The 15,746-nt window shown below is 36.2% G+C and overlaps 1 protein-coding gene and 1 pseudogene across 1 annotated transcript in view; one reads left to right on the top strand and one right to left on the bottom strand.

Annotated features, from left to right (window-relative positions):
- Positions 1-15,746, bottom strand: part of CCDC88A (coiled-coil domain containing 88A) — a 151,000-nt gene that overhangs the window by 32,224 nt on the left and 103,030 nt on the right. Inside the window, 5 exon segments of the mRNA XM_049784762.1 lie at positions 781-967; positions 4,234-4,377; positions 4,548-4,825; positions 6,993-7,154; positions 9,542-9,706. Coding sequence (XP_049640719.1) covers positions 781-967; positions 4,234-4,377; positions 4,548-4,825; positions 6,993-7,154; positions 9,542-9,706 — 936 coding nt within the window.
- Positions 12,179-12,293, top strand: LOC126025336 (uncharacterized; annotated as a pseudogene).

The following is a 15,746-nucleotide window of genomic DNA, read 5'->3' as shown; positions in this document are numbered from 1 at the left end:
GCCTCCAGATGAGAGTTAGATTCACTCACCTGTCAGCACTTGGTGAATCTTCCATCTGATGGCCCAGATATAAACAGAAAAGAGAAATCTGGCTCTACTATTCTGTCTAAAATGTGATCCACAGTGCTCGCATCACCAGCACATATACTAAAATGTGATTCACAGAACCTGTGAGCTTCATTAACAGTTGTTTATATCACTGAGTTTTGGATATTTGCCTAAATAGTCATATTGAATAACTGTAATACGCTCTTATATCTATTGACTTATTTTACCAGAACACAAGCTCCACAAGAAAAGATTTTTACCTTTTTGAAAAGAAACTGGGGAGGTTTGAGTCACACCTGGCAGTGCTTAGGGGTTACTCCTGGCTCTTCACTCCAATTACTCCTGGTGGCGCTTGTGGTACCATATGGGATGTTGGGGGTTGAACCTGGTTGTGTGCAAGGCAAGAATCCCACCCACTATACTATTACTTCAACCCACAACCTTTGGCTTAATAGTACAATGCCCAGGTGGTTAGAAATTTTTTATCAAGAATAATAGCATACTTTTTACACTATTCAAATATTAAAATATTCAGATTAGCTAATAGTAATACATATTGAAATTAATGGTAAATTTAATCTCATATCTGAATTTCAATTATTGCTGAGTAATTCTCTTTAATAAACTTTAAAACATAAACTGCTAGTTTCATTTTAACTATAGTCTTTTAATTTTCAGGAATGACTTGATGCCTAATAAAGGAAAATAATCACTATAAGTGTTAAAGCTCACCTCACATTGGTTATTTAATTTTGTCGATGTGATGTCCAACTGTTGGTATTGTTCCTTTAACTTTGAAAATTCAGCTTCTAATCTTGTTTGTTCCAGTTTGGAATTATTTAAAAGACTTTTCAAATTTTTATGATCTGTTTGTAAAACTTCAGATTCTTTTAAAAGCTGATTATATATATGATTCAACCTATAATTAAAATAAAAAAATGAGAATCTAATAGCTTTCATTATTATTTATACAATTTGAAAGTACCACAATTCACATTCAGACTTTTTAGATATTATGGTTCTTTGGAAATTAAAAGAAATTTAATTTTCTCTTTCCTTTTCCTTTTTGCTATTGTAATAACCAGATGTCACACACTGAATTGTGGAAATAGCATAGCATACATGGTTTAGTTGCAGTTAACACTAGGAGTTTCATATTGAACTTGATGGTAGAAAACTTACTGCAGTGTTCATGTGCACTTGGTTGGGCTGTACTTTGTTCCAACATCGGAGATCATAAATAGTTGTGCTGCCTACATCACATGTGGCATGTGAGTTAGTGCCAGGAGTCTTACTTATTGTCACATAAGGCACACACTCTACCACTGAGCTATTTCTGAGCTCCATAAAAAATGTATTCTGGCAGTTTCTAAAATGATATGAAGTAGGGCCAGAAAGACAGTACAGCAGGTAAGGTACTTGTCTTATACTTGTCTTATAGCCAACCTGGGTTTGACCCTCAGCACCACATATGGTCCTCTGAACATTACCTGGGTTATCCCTGGGTACAAAGCCTGCAGTAAGCTCTAAGCACTGCCAGGTATGGCCCAAACCCCCACTCACCCACCAAATGATAAGAATAGATTTAATTCTGTAAAAATAACATTGCTAAAAATTCTGAGTACTTTTCTCTGGGAAGCAAATATTTTAACACTTAAATATGTTGAAGGTATAAAGATATTCATAATTTTATTATTAAAAGTGTTGGTATGGAGCTGGAGATATATTACAGTAGGCAGGACATTTATTTTGAATGCTGCTAACCCCAGAACCCCAGATGTTCTTTTGGGTCCACCAGGAATGATCCCTGAGCACAGAACCAAAGTAGAGGCCAATGTGACCCAAAAATAAAAAATAAAAGTGTCAGTATAAAAATAGACGAGGGACCGGAGAGGTGGCGCTAGAGGTAAGGTGTCTACCTTGCAAGCGTTAGCCAAGGAAGGACCGCAGTTCGATCCCCCAGCGAACCATATAGTCCCCCCCCAAGCCAGGGGCAATTTCTGAGCGCTTAGCCAGAAGTAACCCCTGAGCATCAAATGGGTGTGGCCCAAAAAACAAAACACACACACACACAAATAGATGTAAAGCTAAAAGGTTAAAAGAGAAAGTAATGAGTCTAGTATAGATTTTATAGAGAACTGAAATATAAAGCTTTACAAAAAATTTAATAATCACACTCAAGAGAATAAATCAATATAGTACAAGATATATAGAGTATGAATATGTAGCTTGATAAATCAACACAGACTTAAACCAAAAGTTTTAACTTTTGAGATTCCTGTAGCTGTGGCATATTATTAATATTTATGTAACTCATAATTATTAATTTTTTGTTTAATAGCAGTATGATATCATTAATACCTAAAGCAGTTAAAATAAAAAACTTAAAAGTAGTCGTTAGAAGATAGACAGTAGATGGGGCCGGAGATATAGCATGGAGGTAAGGTGTTTGCCTCTCATGCAGAAGGTCAGTGGTTCGAATCCCGGCGTCCCATATGGTCCTCTGAGCCTGCCAGGAGCAATTTCTGAGCGTAGAGACAGGAGTAACCCCTGAGCACTGCCAGGTGTGACACAAATATCAAAAAAAAAAAAAAAGAGAAGAAAAAAAAAGAAGATAGACAGTAGATAAAGTACCTACCCTGCAAGCATGAGGCCTGGAATTAAATTCTACATTCTATCTGCATGCACTGAGTATAATTCTGAAGCTCTGTTTATGTATAACTCTACCATTTGTGATCCAAAGCATTTTAAAGGGATCATGGCTGTACTATAGCTGTGTGTGTATATGTATGTATGTATATAGTGTGGGTATCCCCTCCCCCAACTCATTTATCCCACCTGAATGATCATAACTGCCTACACCTGGAATGGGTGGGTAGAGGAGTCTGCAAGGGGGAAGAGAGTGGGGATAAGAAGGAGAGTTAGACAGAAAAGCGGGAGAGAGCCATCATCATCATAGATACAGCATCGGGTTCAGTATCAGCAACTCGGCATCATATTCAGCATTAATAGCAATTGAGCATCATTGAAGAAGCAGCAGCAGTACCATCACCAAAGGGAGTTAGTCAGCCTGGAAGCCAGTTAGGAAGCCTGGAAGAAGCAGTTGAAAGGGAGACAGAGGCCGAGAGAGCCCAGAGGGAGTAGACAAGTAGCTGCTAGGAAAAGGCTTAGTATAAGAGGCCATGTGAGAAGGTGTGCATGGCGGTAGGGACCATGAAATAAAGCTGGCTGACTCCTGAAACTTCATCTAACTGCTTTGTGACTCTCTCCACCTTCACCCTGCAACCTTCAGACCTGCCAGACCATAGGGGCTGTGGAGCCGGGCTGAGCCCAGAAAGACCTCACCATCCTCACACCAACACTAGGACTAATTAATTTATATTAAAACAACATATAGAACTAAAACTAAAGTATACGATTCTGAAAAGCATATGTGTGGACACAATGATGGAATGTGACCCTAATAAGCACAATGGTTTTGCATATTCAAGTACCACAACAGGATATGTGAACATGAGAAAATAGTGTGTTAGTACTACAATCACACAACTACAACCAAGGATGCTGTGTGATTCCTAGCTATAAAAGAAAGAGGCAAAGTGAATTAAAAAAATTTTTGAAATATGAATCAGGGGCTAGGAGACAGTTCAAAGGGCTGGGATGAATAATTTGCATGCAGAAACTCTAAATTTAATCACCTATTTCCAGTTGTCCCTTGAGCACCAAGCTCAGAGTAGCCACTGAGCACCCCCAGTACACTCACCCAAACAAACAATACAAATATATCAAGGAGAAAATTATAAGATTGGTCACTTGCAGCAACTTCAAAAGACAATCATTTGAACACTGTAAGTCCAGCAAAAAGAAAAATAAAGAATTGTGTTTCATTACTTCCTGTTTCAATAAAATATTTAAATGCTCTCAAGGACCACAAATACTACTATATATGGTAGTCTAAATTTTAGTGTGTAGAGGCTAGAGCGGTGGTGCAAGTGGGAGGGCATTTGCCTTGCAAGTGGCTAACCTAGAATGGATCGCAGTTTGATCTCGCATCCCAGATGGTCTCCCCAAGCCAAGAGCTATTTCTGAGCACATAGCCAGGATTAACCCCTGAGCATCACCGGGTGTGGCACAATTTACACTGGATGCAATAATACAAAGTTAAAATATATAAATATTTATTACCTCTCATTTTCACCACAAAGTTTCTTGTATTCTGCAGCTATGGTCTCATGGTTTTTGTTTTCAAGCAGCATCTTTTCTTGTTCTACTTTCAATGTTCTTTCCAAATCATCCAACTGTCCTTTCTGTTTTAGTAACTGATTATACCTAAAAAAAAAAAAGTTATATATCTAATCATAATATTTCCTTAGGAAAATATATTGAGAAATAAATATAATAATAGTATTATTTAGTCCTTTAGATCTAGCACACAAAAAATATTCTTACCCAAATAAAACTGGTTTAAAACAAACAACACAAGAAATATAATGAATTACCTATCTTCAAGGTCTTTATGTTCCACCTCAAGATTTTTGTGGGCAGATTTTAGTGTTCCATGTTTGGCAATAAGAGATTCATATTCTGAAGCCTGACGTTCATGGAGAAGTTCCAGCTTTTCATGATCTTTGACCAAAGAATCATAGAGAGATTTCAGGTCTTCTCTCTCTTTGATTACAGATTCATTTTCATTTTCTAAGGCAGACTGCTGAATTAGGAGTTGTGCATTCTGGTTCATAAGCGAGGTACTTTGAGAGTTTAGGGTAGAATTTTCAACCTATAAAGGGTGTATGTTATCAGACTTGAGAAAAATAGCTAATTTGTTCCTTTTATAAAAACATTAAATTAAACTAATTAGGAAACAAAATAAGCATTGCATATATATTAATAAAACATTTCAAATAATAATTTCAGAATCCCCCCAAAAAAGCAAATATTTTCCTTGGGTCTTTTTGTTTTGGAGGCCACACCTCGCTATGCTCAGGGCTTACTCCTGGCTCTCCACTCAGGAATCACTACTGGCAGTGCTCGGGGGACCATGTGAGATGCAAGGTTTGAATATAGGTTGGCCACATGTGAGCAGTGCCCTAATCACTGTACTTATGTTCTGGCCCCTCATTTTCTTTTTTTTTTCTTGTTGCTTTGGGTCACATCCAGTGGTGCTCAGCGGTTACTCCTGGCTCTGCACTTGGGTGTCATTCCTGGAAGTGCTCGGGGAATCATAATGGATTCTGGGAATTGAATCTGGATCAGCTGCATAAAAGGCAAATGCCCTTCCCTCTATGCTATCTATCAATCTGGCCCCTCATATAGATTCTTGACAGAGGTATTATAATATAACTGATACATATGTTTTAAGATTATATCTATAAATGTGTTTTGGGGTGAATTATTTTAAATAAAGGTAGTTAGCAACTACTTGTTTGTATTATACCCATGAAAAGTATAAAATTTATGGAACTCAATTATTTTTTGAACTTTCAGAAGTGAAAAATATTTGTAAAGATTCAACTGGAAATTTTCTCAAACGCAAATTGAATTATTTATTTATGAGCTCTGACAAAAGTTAAGAGGTATCATAGTATCTAACATATTTAATATTAATGGTTTAATGCATCATCACTGCATCACATCCACCACAAAATTAACAATAATCTTCTATCATTGATTCAGTGAGAAAACCATTTTCTCCCTCTAAGAGTTTAAAAGAATGACTTTATGTACTATTTTATATATTATCTTATTATTTTTTTTGTTATTTTTGTTTTTGTTTTTTGCTTTTTGGGCCACACCACTGATGCTCAGTGGTTACTCTTGGCTACATGCTCAGAAATCACTCCTGGCTTGTGGGACCATATGGGATGCCAGGGGATCAAACTGCGGTCTGTCCTAGTTTAACGCGTTCAAGGCAAATGCCCTACCACTTGTGCCACCGCTCTGGCCCTTTATTAGTGATTTTTTTTTTTTTTTGGTTTTTGGGCCACACCCGGTAATGCTCAGGGGTTACTCCTGGCTATGTGCTCAGAAGTTGCTCCTGGCTTGGGGGACCATATGGGACACCGGGGGATTGAACCGCGGTCCGTCCAAGGCTAGCGCAGGCAAGGCAGGCACCTTACTTTTAGCGCCACCGCCCGGGCCCCTTATTAGTGATTTTTAATACCAAGCAATAATAATAAAAATCAAACTCTTGAAATAAATAAAAGGGCTCAGAGCAAATATAACAATATCATCTTTGGGCCCAGAGAGATAGCACAGTGGTGTTTGCCTTACAAGCAGCCAATCCAGGATCAAAGGTGGTTGGTTCGAATCCTGGTGTCCCATATGGTCCCCCATGCCTGCCAGGAGCTATTTCTGCGCAGACAGCCAGGAGTAACCCCTGAGCACCGCCGGGTGTGCCCCCCCCCACAAAAAAAAAACCATATCATCTTTATTTTATTTATATTTTAGAGGCTATAGTTTTTGTTTGTTTTGTTTATGGGTCACACCTAGTACTGCTCAGGGATACTCCTGTCTTTGCCCTTAGGAATTAGTCCTGGCAGGCTAGGGTACCCATAAGAGATGCCAAGGTCAAACCTAGTCAACTATGTCCAAGGCTATAGCTTTCCTCAGTTAAGTGTTTTTTTAAGTGCTGCTACCTTTTGATCCTGTTGTATGGGGGAGAGAGAGAGAAGGGACCATGGGAAAATAGTGGAAAAAATTTAAAATACTGTAGAGGAACTACTGTAATACTCTGCAACTATAAAATAATAACTTTAATACAATTAAAATTTTGCTACTAGAAAAAAGTTATAAAAATGCTACCTAAATTTTTGATAAAACTTAACAGAAATATATTATTTTCATTTAATTTAATAATTCACTCAAGAAATATTTCAATACAGTCATCCTTCTGCTTATGAAAGTTAACTCAAGACTTTTGTAGCATATCCACAAAATATTACAACCTGAAGCTTAGCATTCTGTGTCTGAAGAGTAGTATTCTGTTCCTGTAATGATACTGTTTGCCTCTGCAGTGCAAGAATCTGAGCCTGCAAATTATTGTTCTGTGTTTCCAATTGCTTCAGTTGAGTTTTCAATGCCTGTTTTTCTGCTTGCAGTGTAGCATTCTTAGTAACAATAACAACAACAAAAAGAAAAGAAAAGAAAAGCACATGTATTGAAATTAAAAACAACAACAAACATTTCTGTTTAACATATAATAAAATTGCCTTAGACATGTGAGGCATGTCTTATTTATGATCCTGGCCAATACCAACAATTTTAATAGAGAAACCCCCCAAATTTCTTATATCCCAAATTATAAATCAGGATTTATTCTAATAAAAAGTAGTAACACAGAAACCATATGTATAATATACATAAATAGTATCTGTGTTTAATGTCCAAATTTTTAATACTCCATTTTGAATATAATTATTAATACTAGAAGCTAAAATAAGCTGATGAACTATTTTCAATTTTGCTCAAAGTGCCCAAATTACTCAAATGTAAACATGAAAATCAAACTACTTTCTTTTTATAATTTTAACAAAACTTTAAATGTTGGTAATACCCAGAGATGATATGGAAAAATTACACACTCAATCTAAAAACTGATGTGATTTTATAAATCTAAAACAGTGTCATTTAAAATCAAATACAGACACTAGTTTACTACAAGCTAGAGGTTCCATGTCAGAAATTTACCACTTTATTAGCTTATTTAAGATGAGTTAAATGAATTAAATCTTTATCCTCCAAAATAGTGTCTAAAACAATTTTTAAATGTGCATATTAAAATTGTATAGTAGAATCACACAGATGTATAATACAAAAATATACAGAGATAAATCACCATTTTCTGGGAAGATAAACTGTTTATAGTGATTATTTCTGAATGAGTAAGTAGGAATCAATGGAAATATTAATTTTTGGTTTTATTAATATTCTAAAGATTAAATATTTTAATTTAAAACACTAACAGCAGAACAGCAGGACAGGAAATTACTCAAGTTGTAAACACATGTCTAGCATGTGGCCTGAGCACAATGCTGTGTATAACTCTGGTGGCCTCCAAGCACCACTAGCTGAATGGACCAACCTCTGCTAGGATTAAGAGAAGAATCCAAGCATATATGATTAGGCTCCTATTATAAACACAATCATTTTACTTTTAAATAAGTTACTTAAGCTCATCCATGTTGTTCGGGCTCAGATGCCTATATGCGTGGCTAAGATTCTAACCTGGATCAACTGTGTGTAAGGCAAGCACCCTACCAACCGTACTATCTCAATGGCCCAACTGTGAAGTATTTATTAAACTCATTCACCAAGGGCTAGAATGATTAGTACAATAGACAAAAAAAATCATATTAATGAAAAAGTGTCTGCTATGTACCAGGCATAATTTTCTATACTGAAGGCACAATGAATGAGACAAGCTCCCTGCTTTTAAGTTGTTTTATATTTCAATATTTTAATCAGTAAAATGAATAAAAATTGACAAATATTATGAAGGAACTAAACAAGGCAATTCTGTAATTATGTATTTAGATTAGAGAGAGTTTAATGCAATAAATAAGAGAGCAAACTTGAAAGCTGAGAAAAATCAGCAATTTGTTTAGGAACAAGAAAAACAGAAAAGAGCCAATATGACTATAATTAATTTACTCAGTATTTGCCAGCATGTGTTTTCCAGACATTGAAAGATATTACCCCAAAATTAATATTTATGGGATGGATGAAGTAAGAGAGTTGAATCAGAGATATAAGCAGGATAATCTAGTTAGGAAGGATATTAAGATACCTAAGCAGTTTGTATTTTATTAAAACTAAAATGGGAAGCAAGTGAAAAATGTAATATAGGAAAATGATGTGAAATGGATAATGTGTTAAAAATTATTTTTGAGGGGCCGGAGAGGTGGCACTAGAGGTAAGGCATCTGCCTTGCTAAAGCCTCCATGTCCCATATGGTCCTCCCAAGCCAGAGGCAATTTCTGAGCGCATAGCCAGGAATAACCTCTGAGCGGCAAACAGGTGTGGCCCCCAAAACAAAAAAATATATATATTTGAAAATAAAAGTAAGGTAAATTAGTGTGTACTATATTGATAAAAGATCAGATAGTGCCAGGAATAAAAAACAAAAAGAACAGTGTTAAGATAATTTAGGGGCCAGTAGAGTAGCATAGTATTCTAGATAGCACTATAGATAGATTAGGCACTTGTCTCGGATGCATCTGACCTGGATTCTATTACTGGCATTGCATATAGTCCCGAGTTCTTCAAGGAGTTATCCTTGAGCACAGTGCCAGGAATAAGCCCTGAACACAGTTGTATATGATCCCCAAACAAAAAATAAGAACAAGAAGTAGAATTTATTGTGGTAGGGTGAAATGAGGTAGGGATTAGGGGTTTTGGGAGAAAAGGATCGTCCCAAGCACCCAAGAGTGCTGTGCCTGCCATCTGTCCAAAGTCTCACAATTCAGGATATTGATAAACTTTTTTAAATACTTACATTTCTTTCTACTTCAATTAATCTATCTTTAACTTTCAGAAGTTCTCTAGTTGTTTCTTGACTCTCTCTCTCCCATTTGTTATCTTCACCGCATGCTGGAGGAGAGCTTTGTACCATTCTTTCCTCATCTTGTCTCTGCTTAAGAGCTTCATAATTCTTTTTCACCTAAAATTTTATTTAAAATAATTTATTGGGAGAAAATTCTAATATATATAATAAAAATAAGAGGTTACAACAAATATTATGTAAATCAAGATTCATAAGAGGCAATATCAATGTATTCCATATTTAGAAAATTTCTACTTCTAAGTTAGAAAACTTAAGAGATGGACAACAGAGCATTAATTTGGGAACCATGCTGAAAGACTATATGGCTCTGTCCTAGGATCTGAACAAAAACCAAGACCACTAATTACAGAAGATTGATCACAACATCGATGATGGAACAGAACCATAAAGAAAAAATCTCCTCTAGCCTTCACCCTCTATCCTATGCAAATGACAAGAGCTCCAGCTATAGAGGCGGGTGCCATCACCCACATCTGAGTGGAAAGTTTCCTGGCAGGATAAAAAGACCCTGGGCTGTCGTAAATGAGTGAGTATGGAGCCTGTAGGTGTTTTCATGGCAATATGCTTCAAGGGAAACCCTGTATCTCTTAGGCCAAGGAAATTCCCATTCTAATTTCCCTAATATTTACCATGCCTATTGCAAAAAAATAAAAAATGGGGGGGGGGAAACACAACCTTTTTTAAGAAGTTGCTGGTCTGTTTTCTTTATTTTATTATTATTTTTAGTTTAGTTTTTGTTGTTGTTGCTGGTTTTTGTATTTTTTTACTGTAGGTGATGGTTTCTGTTTTTGGTTTATTCTTTTTTTATTCTGTTTGTATTTTTGTTGTTACTCCTTTATTGTTTTTTGTTTTTGAGTTGTTTGTTACCTTTTTCTTCTTTTTTCCCTTCCTTCTTCTAAATAGATACTTACAACATTTAGATGGACTCTTCCTAGTTTTTCTTTAGTTTGTTTGCCTCCCCCACAAGGTACCAGGGCAAGACAGTCATATGTTCATTAGGTGAAAATAAAAAATGATCAATTTTTTAATACCAAATCCAAAGTCAATGACAACAGAATCGATACCTGTTATCCCACTTAAAGAAAGCACGCACCAGACGTGGCTTTTTCCTTTCTTGGTGCAGTGTCTTCCTCCCAAAGAATTATTTGCCAAAAGGCCCGCTCAGAAGTCAATCATTTGACCCTTTGCGTGGACTATTGGCAGTAATTCCAACATGACTGTAACATTACATTTTCTCTTTATTTGGACACTATAGAAATCCAGCCTCAGCTTTCCTACAGACAAAAAGTGTCAGTACCAAAAACCCGCCAAAAGTTCCCTGCTGGCTAGTTCATATAACCTGGTGCCAGCAGCTTGTTTTTCTGAGTCTAACTCTATGATGGTAGACAATTATTTCTGTCCCCTCTAAAATCTATTTTCCGGCTACTACATAAATATCATAAATATCTCTGTCTCTCTCCTCCTGGTTTCTTGAAAAACCTGCTTTTTGCTAAACCAAAAACATCTATAGCTTTTGTTTCACAGTCCTCTAGCAGGGGTCTATCTCACCTATAGGATAGTCCTTTTGATATGTAGATTCTAGGCCTGTTTCCCCATTGTACTGCTCTCCTGCTCTTTGTTCTCCCTGAGGACACCTTGCATACCAGAGTTTGTGCTTATAAATGTCATCAGCTGAAAAGTAAATTTGTCCCTCATCCCTTGGATGAGGGTCCCCATACAATGCATTTTGTGTGGTCTCATTTATTTTATTTTCATATTTCATATTTGTCTGCCTTGTGTATCCGCTTATTCCAGTGGAAATTTATCTGACCCACTAAGGTTTTTGCTTAGGGACGCTATCACGTCTGCAGCAGATACCCAATCTACATCAAGCTGTATAAGTGGGTAACAGTTCCTCTAACATTAAGGGGGCTAAGAAGGGAGGGAGGGAGGGATGCTGAGAACAGGGATAGAGGGAAGACAATACTGGTGGTAGGAATATCCCTCATTCATTGTCACTATTGCCTTAAATATTACTGCAAAAGATTTGTAATTCACTTTTACCACAATAAAAATGTAAAAAAAAAGTTCTACATGAAAAAAAAAAAAAAAGAGATGGCCAAATTCTTAGATTTCAAGACTGAACCAAGAAGAAATTAAAAAAAAAAAAAACCTGGGCAGATCAGTCACAAACAAGTACTTAAGACAATAAAGCAATAAAAATAAAGCTCCCCTCAAACTAGCTTAAGCACCTGTTTCACTACTGAGTTCAACAAAATCTTTTAAATTCCATACTATATATGCTTCTCAAAGTCTTAAAAAAAAAAACAAGAGGGTATTGTTACCTTATGCAAAGAAATATCACAAAGAATAAACTTTAAAAACCATATAGATCCCTAATAAATACAGATAAAAAAAATCAATAAATTCTTAGTAAGCTAAATTCAATAATATATTAAAAATTATATATATCATAACCAAGCATAAAATCCTATTTTTTGTTTTATTCTAGAAATCCAAGGATGGTTTAACAAAGTCAAATAAATTAAAACAATATACTAGTTCAATTAAAATATTTTTAAAAATAATTGCATCATTAGATAAGATAGCATGTAACCTGATCGAAGATATATTTATCCAGAAAAGATTAGCATGGCCCCTACATATGGATGACATGCAAATTTGTGAAGCAAAGACGTATTTACGATAAAAATACAAAATTGGGACAAAAGAAACTTTTAAGTATAATAAAGACCATTTATAACAAATCCATAGTTATATTAAAATATGCAATGACAAACAACTGAAAGCTTATCCTCTGAGATTAGATAAAAGACAAGGTTTCCTACAGTCACTATTAGTCAATTAGTATTGAAAATTCTAATGAGGAAAATCAGACAATAAATAGCAATAAAAGGAATAGGGGCTAGAGTGATAGCACAGTGGTAGGGTGTTTGCCTTGCATACGGCTAACCCAGGACAGATGTGAGTTCGATCCCCGGCATCCCACATGGTCCCCAGAGCCAGGAGCGATTTTCTGAGCTCAGAGCCAGGAGTAACCCCTGAGCACTGCCGCGTGTGGCCCAAAAACCCGGGAAAAAATAAAAGTAAAAGGAATAATGGAAATAAAAAAACTAAAAGAAATTAAAATCAAACTAGAAAGGAAATAAACTATAATATAAGTAACATTATAATATACCTAGAAAATCCTAAAAACTAGAAAAACAAACTAAATAGTAAAGAGGCAGGCTAAAAAAATCAATATAGAGGAATAAGCTGCATTATTTTATGCAAACAATAAACTAGAAAATAAAATCTAGAAAACTGTCCCATTTACAATAGCCTCATAAAGAACAAATATCTAAGAAAACACTTAAGTAATATATACTCTCTCTACAATAAAAACTCTTAGGATATTGCTTAGAGAAATAAAAGATGATAAATACATACCAAAAAATCCTTCATTCATGGAAATAAACTATAATACAAGTAAAATTACAATAATAACCAAGGGACCATAGAGATAGCTAAGAAATCAGGAATGCATTTCTGGCACCAACTGTCTCTCCAGGCACTGCTGGGGGTTTTAAATGGTGGTCCCCACCATTACCGGTCAAAGCAGCACCACACCACTGGGTCTAAGCATGGAACCAGCATTCCTGGCAGGTGGAAGGTAGACTGGAGTAAACCCAAGTCCCTGATCATTGTTTTGGAGATATGTCTCTACCAAAAAAACCATTCCTACCCAAAAATATATATACAATTCTTACCAACATTTTAACAGTATAAATATTACTTAAATTTATATGGTATTGCAAAATACCAAATAGCCAAAGCCAAATAGCCAAAGCAATTGTAAGAAATAACATGGAAGTCTTTGTGTTCCCAGATTACAGTTATAGTAAACAAAGAACTCTGATATTTGAAATAAAAGCAAATGTAACAATAAGAAACACTAGAACTGAGAGTGCAGAAATAAATCTAAACATACATGGGTTCTTATGACAAAGGAGTCAAAGTAGGGAAATAAAATAAAAGAATAAATTAGGGAAAGAAAGCTCAACTCAAAAACAATATAAAAACTTAGTATTAACTTGCAAAGACAAATTATCTCACACTACCTACAAAAATTTATTCATAAATCATAAAAACACAAAGAGGAAAATAGGCGAGAGTCCACAATACTGGCTTTGAGTAATGTGTTTAGGAATTGACTCAATACTAATAGTAAAGTAATTATAAACCAACAATTGGAGCAAAGAAGTGGTTCAACTGTTAAGGGCATGTATGCATGCATGAGACCTGGGTTTGACAGTAGGCACTGCAAACAAGAACAATTTTTTTGTTTGTATTTTTTTGTTTTTTTTTTTTTTTTTGGGGGGGGGCACACACTGGTGCTCAGGGATTACTCCTGGCTAGAGGCCTGATTTTATCATCCACAACTGAGCCGAAAGTGTCCTGGCAACTTAAAAAGACCGTGGGTTGTGGTAATGAGCATGTACGGAGCCAGTAGTTGTTTCCATGGCAGTATGCTTCAAGGGCAGAGAAAACCTGAATCTCTTAGGCCAAGGAAATTCTCTTTCTTACTTTCTCAATACTTACAGTGGCCTATGCAAAGAAAAGGAAGGGAGGGAGGGAGAGAGGGAGGGAGGGAGGGAGGGAGGGAGGGAGGGAGGGAGGGAGGGAGGGAGGGAGGGAGGGAGGGAGGGAGGGAGGAAGGAAGGAAGGAAGGAAGGAAGGAAGGAAGCAAGGAAGGAAGGAAGGAAGGAAGGAAGGAAGGAAGGAAGGAAGGAAGGAAGGAAGGAAGGAAGGAAGGAAGGAAGGAAGGAAGGAAGGAAGGAAGGAAGGAAGGAAGGAAGGAAGGAACAGACATCCCAGAAATGCAAGGCTGGTTTAACATCCGTAAATCTATAAACATAATACACAACATCAACAACAAGAAAAATAAAAATCACATGATCATATCAATAGACTCAGAGAAAGCATTTGATAAGGTCCAACAACCATTCTTGATCAAAATTCTCAGCAAGATGGGAATGGAAAGGACCTTTCTCAATATAGTTAAGGCCATCTACCACAAGCCAGAGGCAAATATCCTCAATGGAGAAAAACTGAAAGCCTTTTCTCTAAATTCTGGCACAAGACAAGGCTCTCCTCTCTCACAACTCCTATTCAACATAGCACTGGAAGTACTTGCTATAGCGATTAGGCAAGAAAAAGATATCAAGGGAATCCAGATAGGAAAGGAAGAAGTCAAGCTCTCGCTGTTTGCAGATGACATGATACTCTACTTAGAAAACCCTAAAGTCTCTACGAAAAAGCTTCTAGAAACAACAGACTCATATAGCAAGGTGGCAGGCTACAAAATTAACACACAAATCAATGGCCTTTCTATACGCCAATAGTAATAAGGAAGAAATGGACATTAAGAAAACAATGCCATTCACAATAGTGCCACACAAACTCAAATATCTTGGAATCAACTTGACTAAAAATGTGAAGGACCTATACAAAGAAAACTATAAAACTCTGCTCCAAGAAATAAGAGAGGAAACATGGAAATGGAAGCACATACCATGCTCATGGATTGGCAGGATTAACATCATTAAAATGGCAATACTCCCCAAAGCATTGTACAAATTTAATGTGATCCCCTTAAAGATACCCATGACATTCTTCAAAGAAGTGGATCAGGCACTTCTGAAATTTATTTGGAACAATAAACACCCTAGAATAGCTAAAGCAATCATTGGGAAAAAGAATATGAGAGGAATTACTTTCCCCAACTTTAAACTGTACTACAAAGCAATAGTTATCAAAACAGCATGGTATTGGAATAAAGACAGGCCCTCAGATCAGTGGAATAGGCTTGAATACTCAGAGAATGTTCCCCAGACATACAATCACCCAATTTTTGATAAAGTAGCAAGAAATCCTAAATGGAGCAAAGAAAGCCTCTTCAACAAGTGGTGTTGGCACAACTATCTAGCCACTTGCAAAAAATTGAACTTAGACCCCCAGCTAACATCATGTACGAAGGTTAAATCGAAGTGGATGAAAGACCTCGAAATCAGACCTGAAATCATAAGATATATAGAACAACATGTAGGTAAAACACTCCAGGACATTGAGACTAAAGGCATCTTCAAGGAGAAAA

Source organism: Suncus etruscus, chromosome 12 (assembly GCF_024139225.1).
Source record: "Suncus etruscus isolate mSunEtr1 chromosome 12, mSunEtr1.pri.cur, whole genome shotgun sequence".
NCBI lineage: Eukaryota > Metazoa > Chordata > Mammalia > Eulipotyphla > Soricidae > Suncus > Suncus etruscus.
Note: the sequence above shows the minus strand (reverse complement) of the source record. Positions and strands in the feature narration are given on the sequence as shown.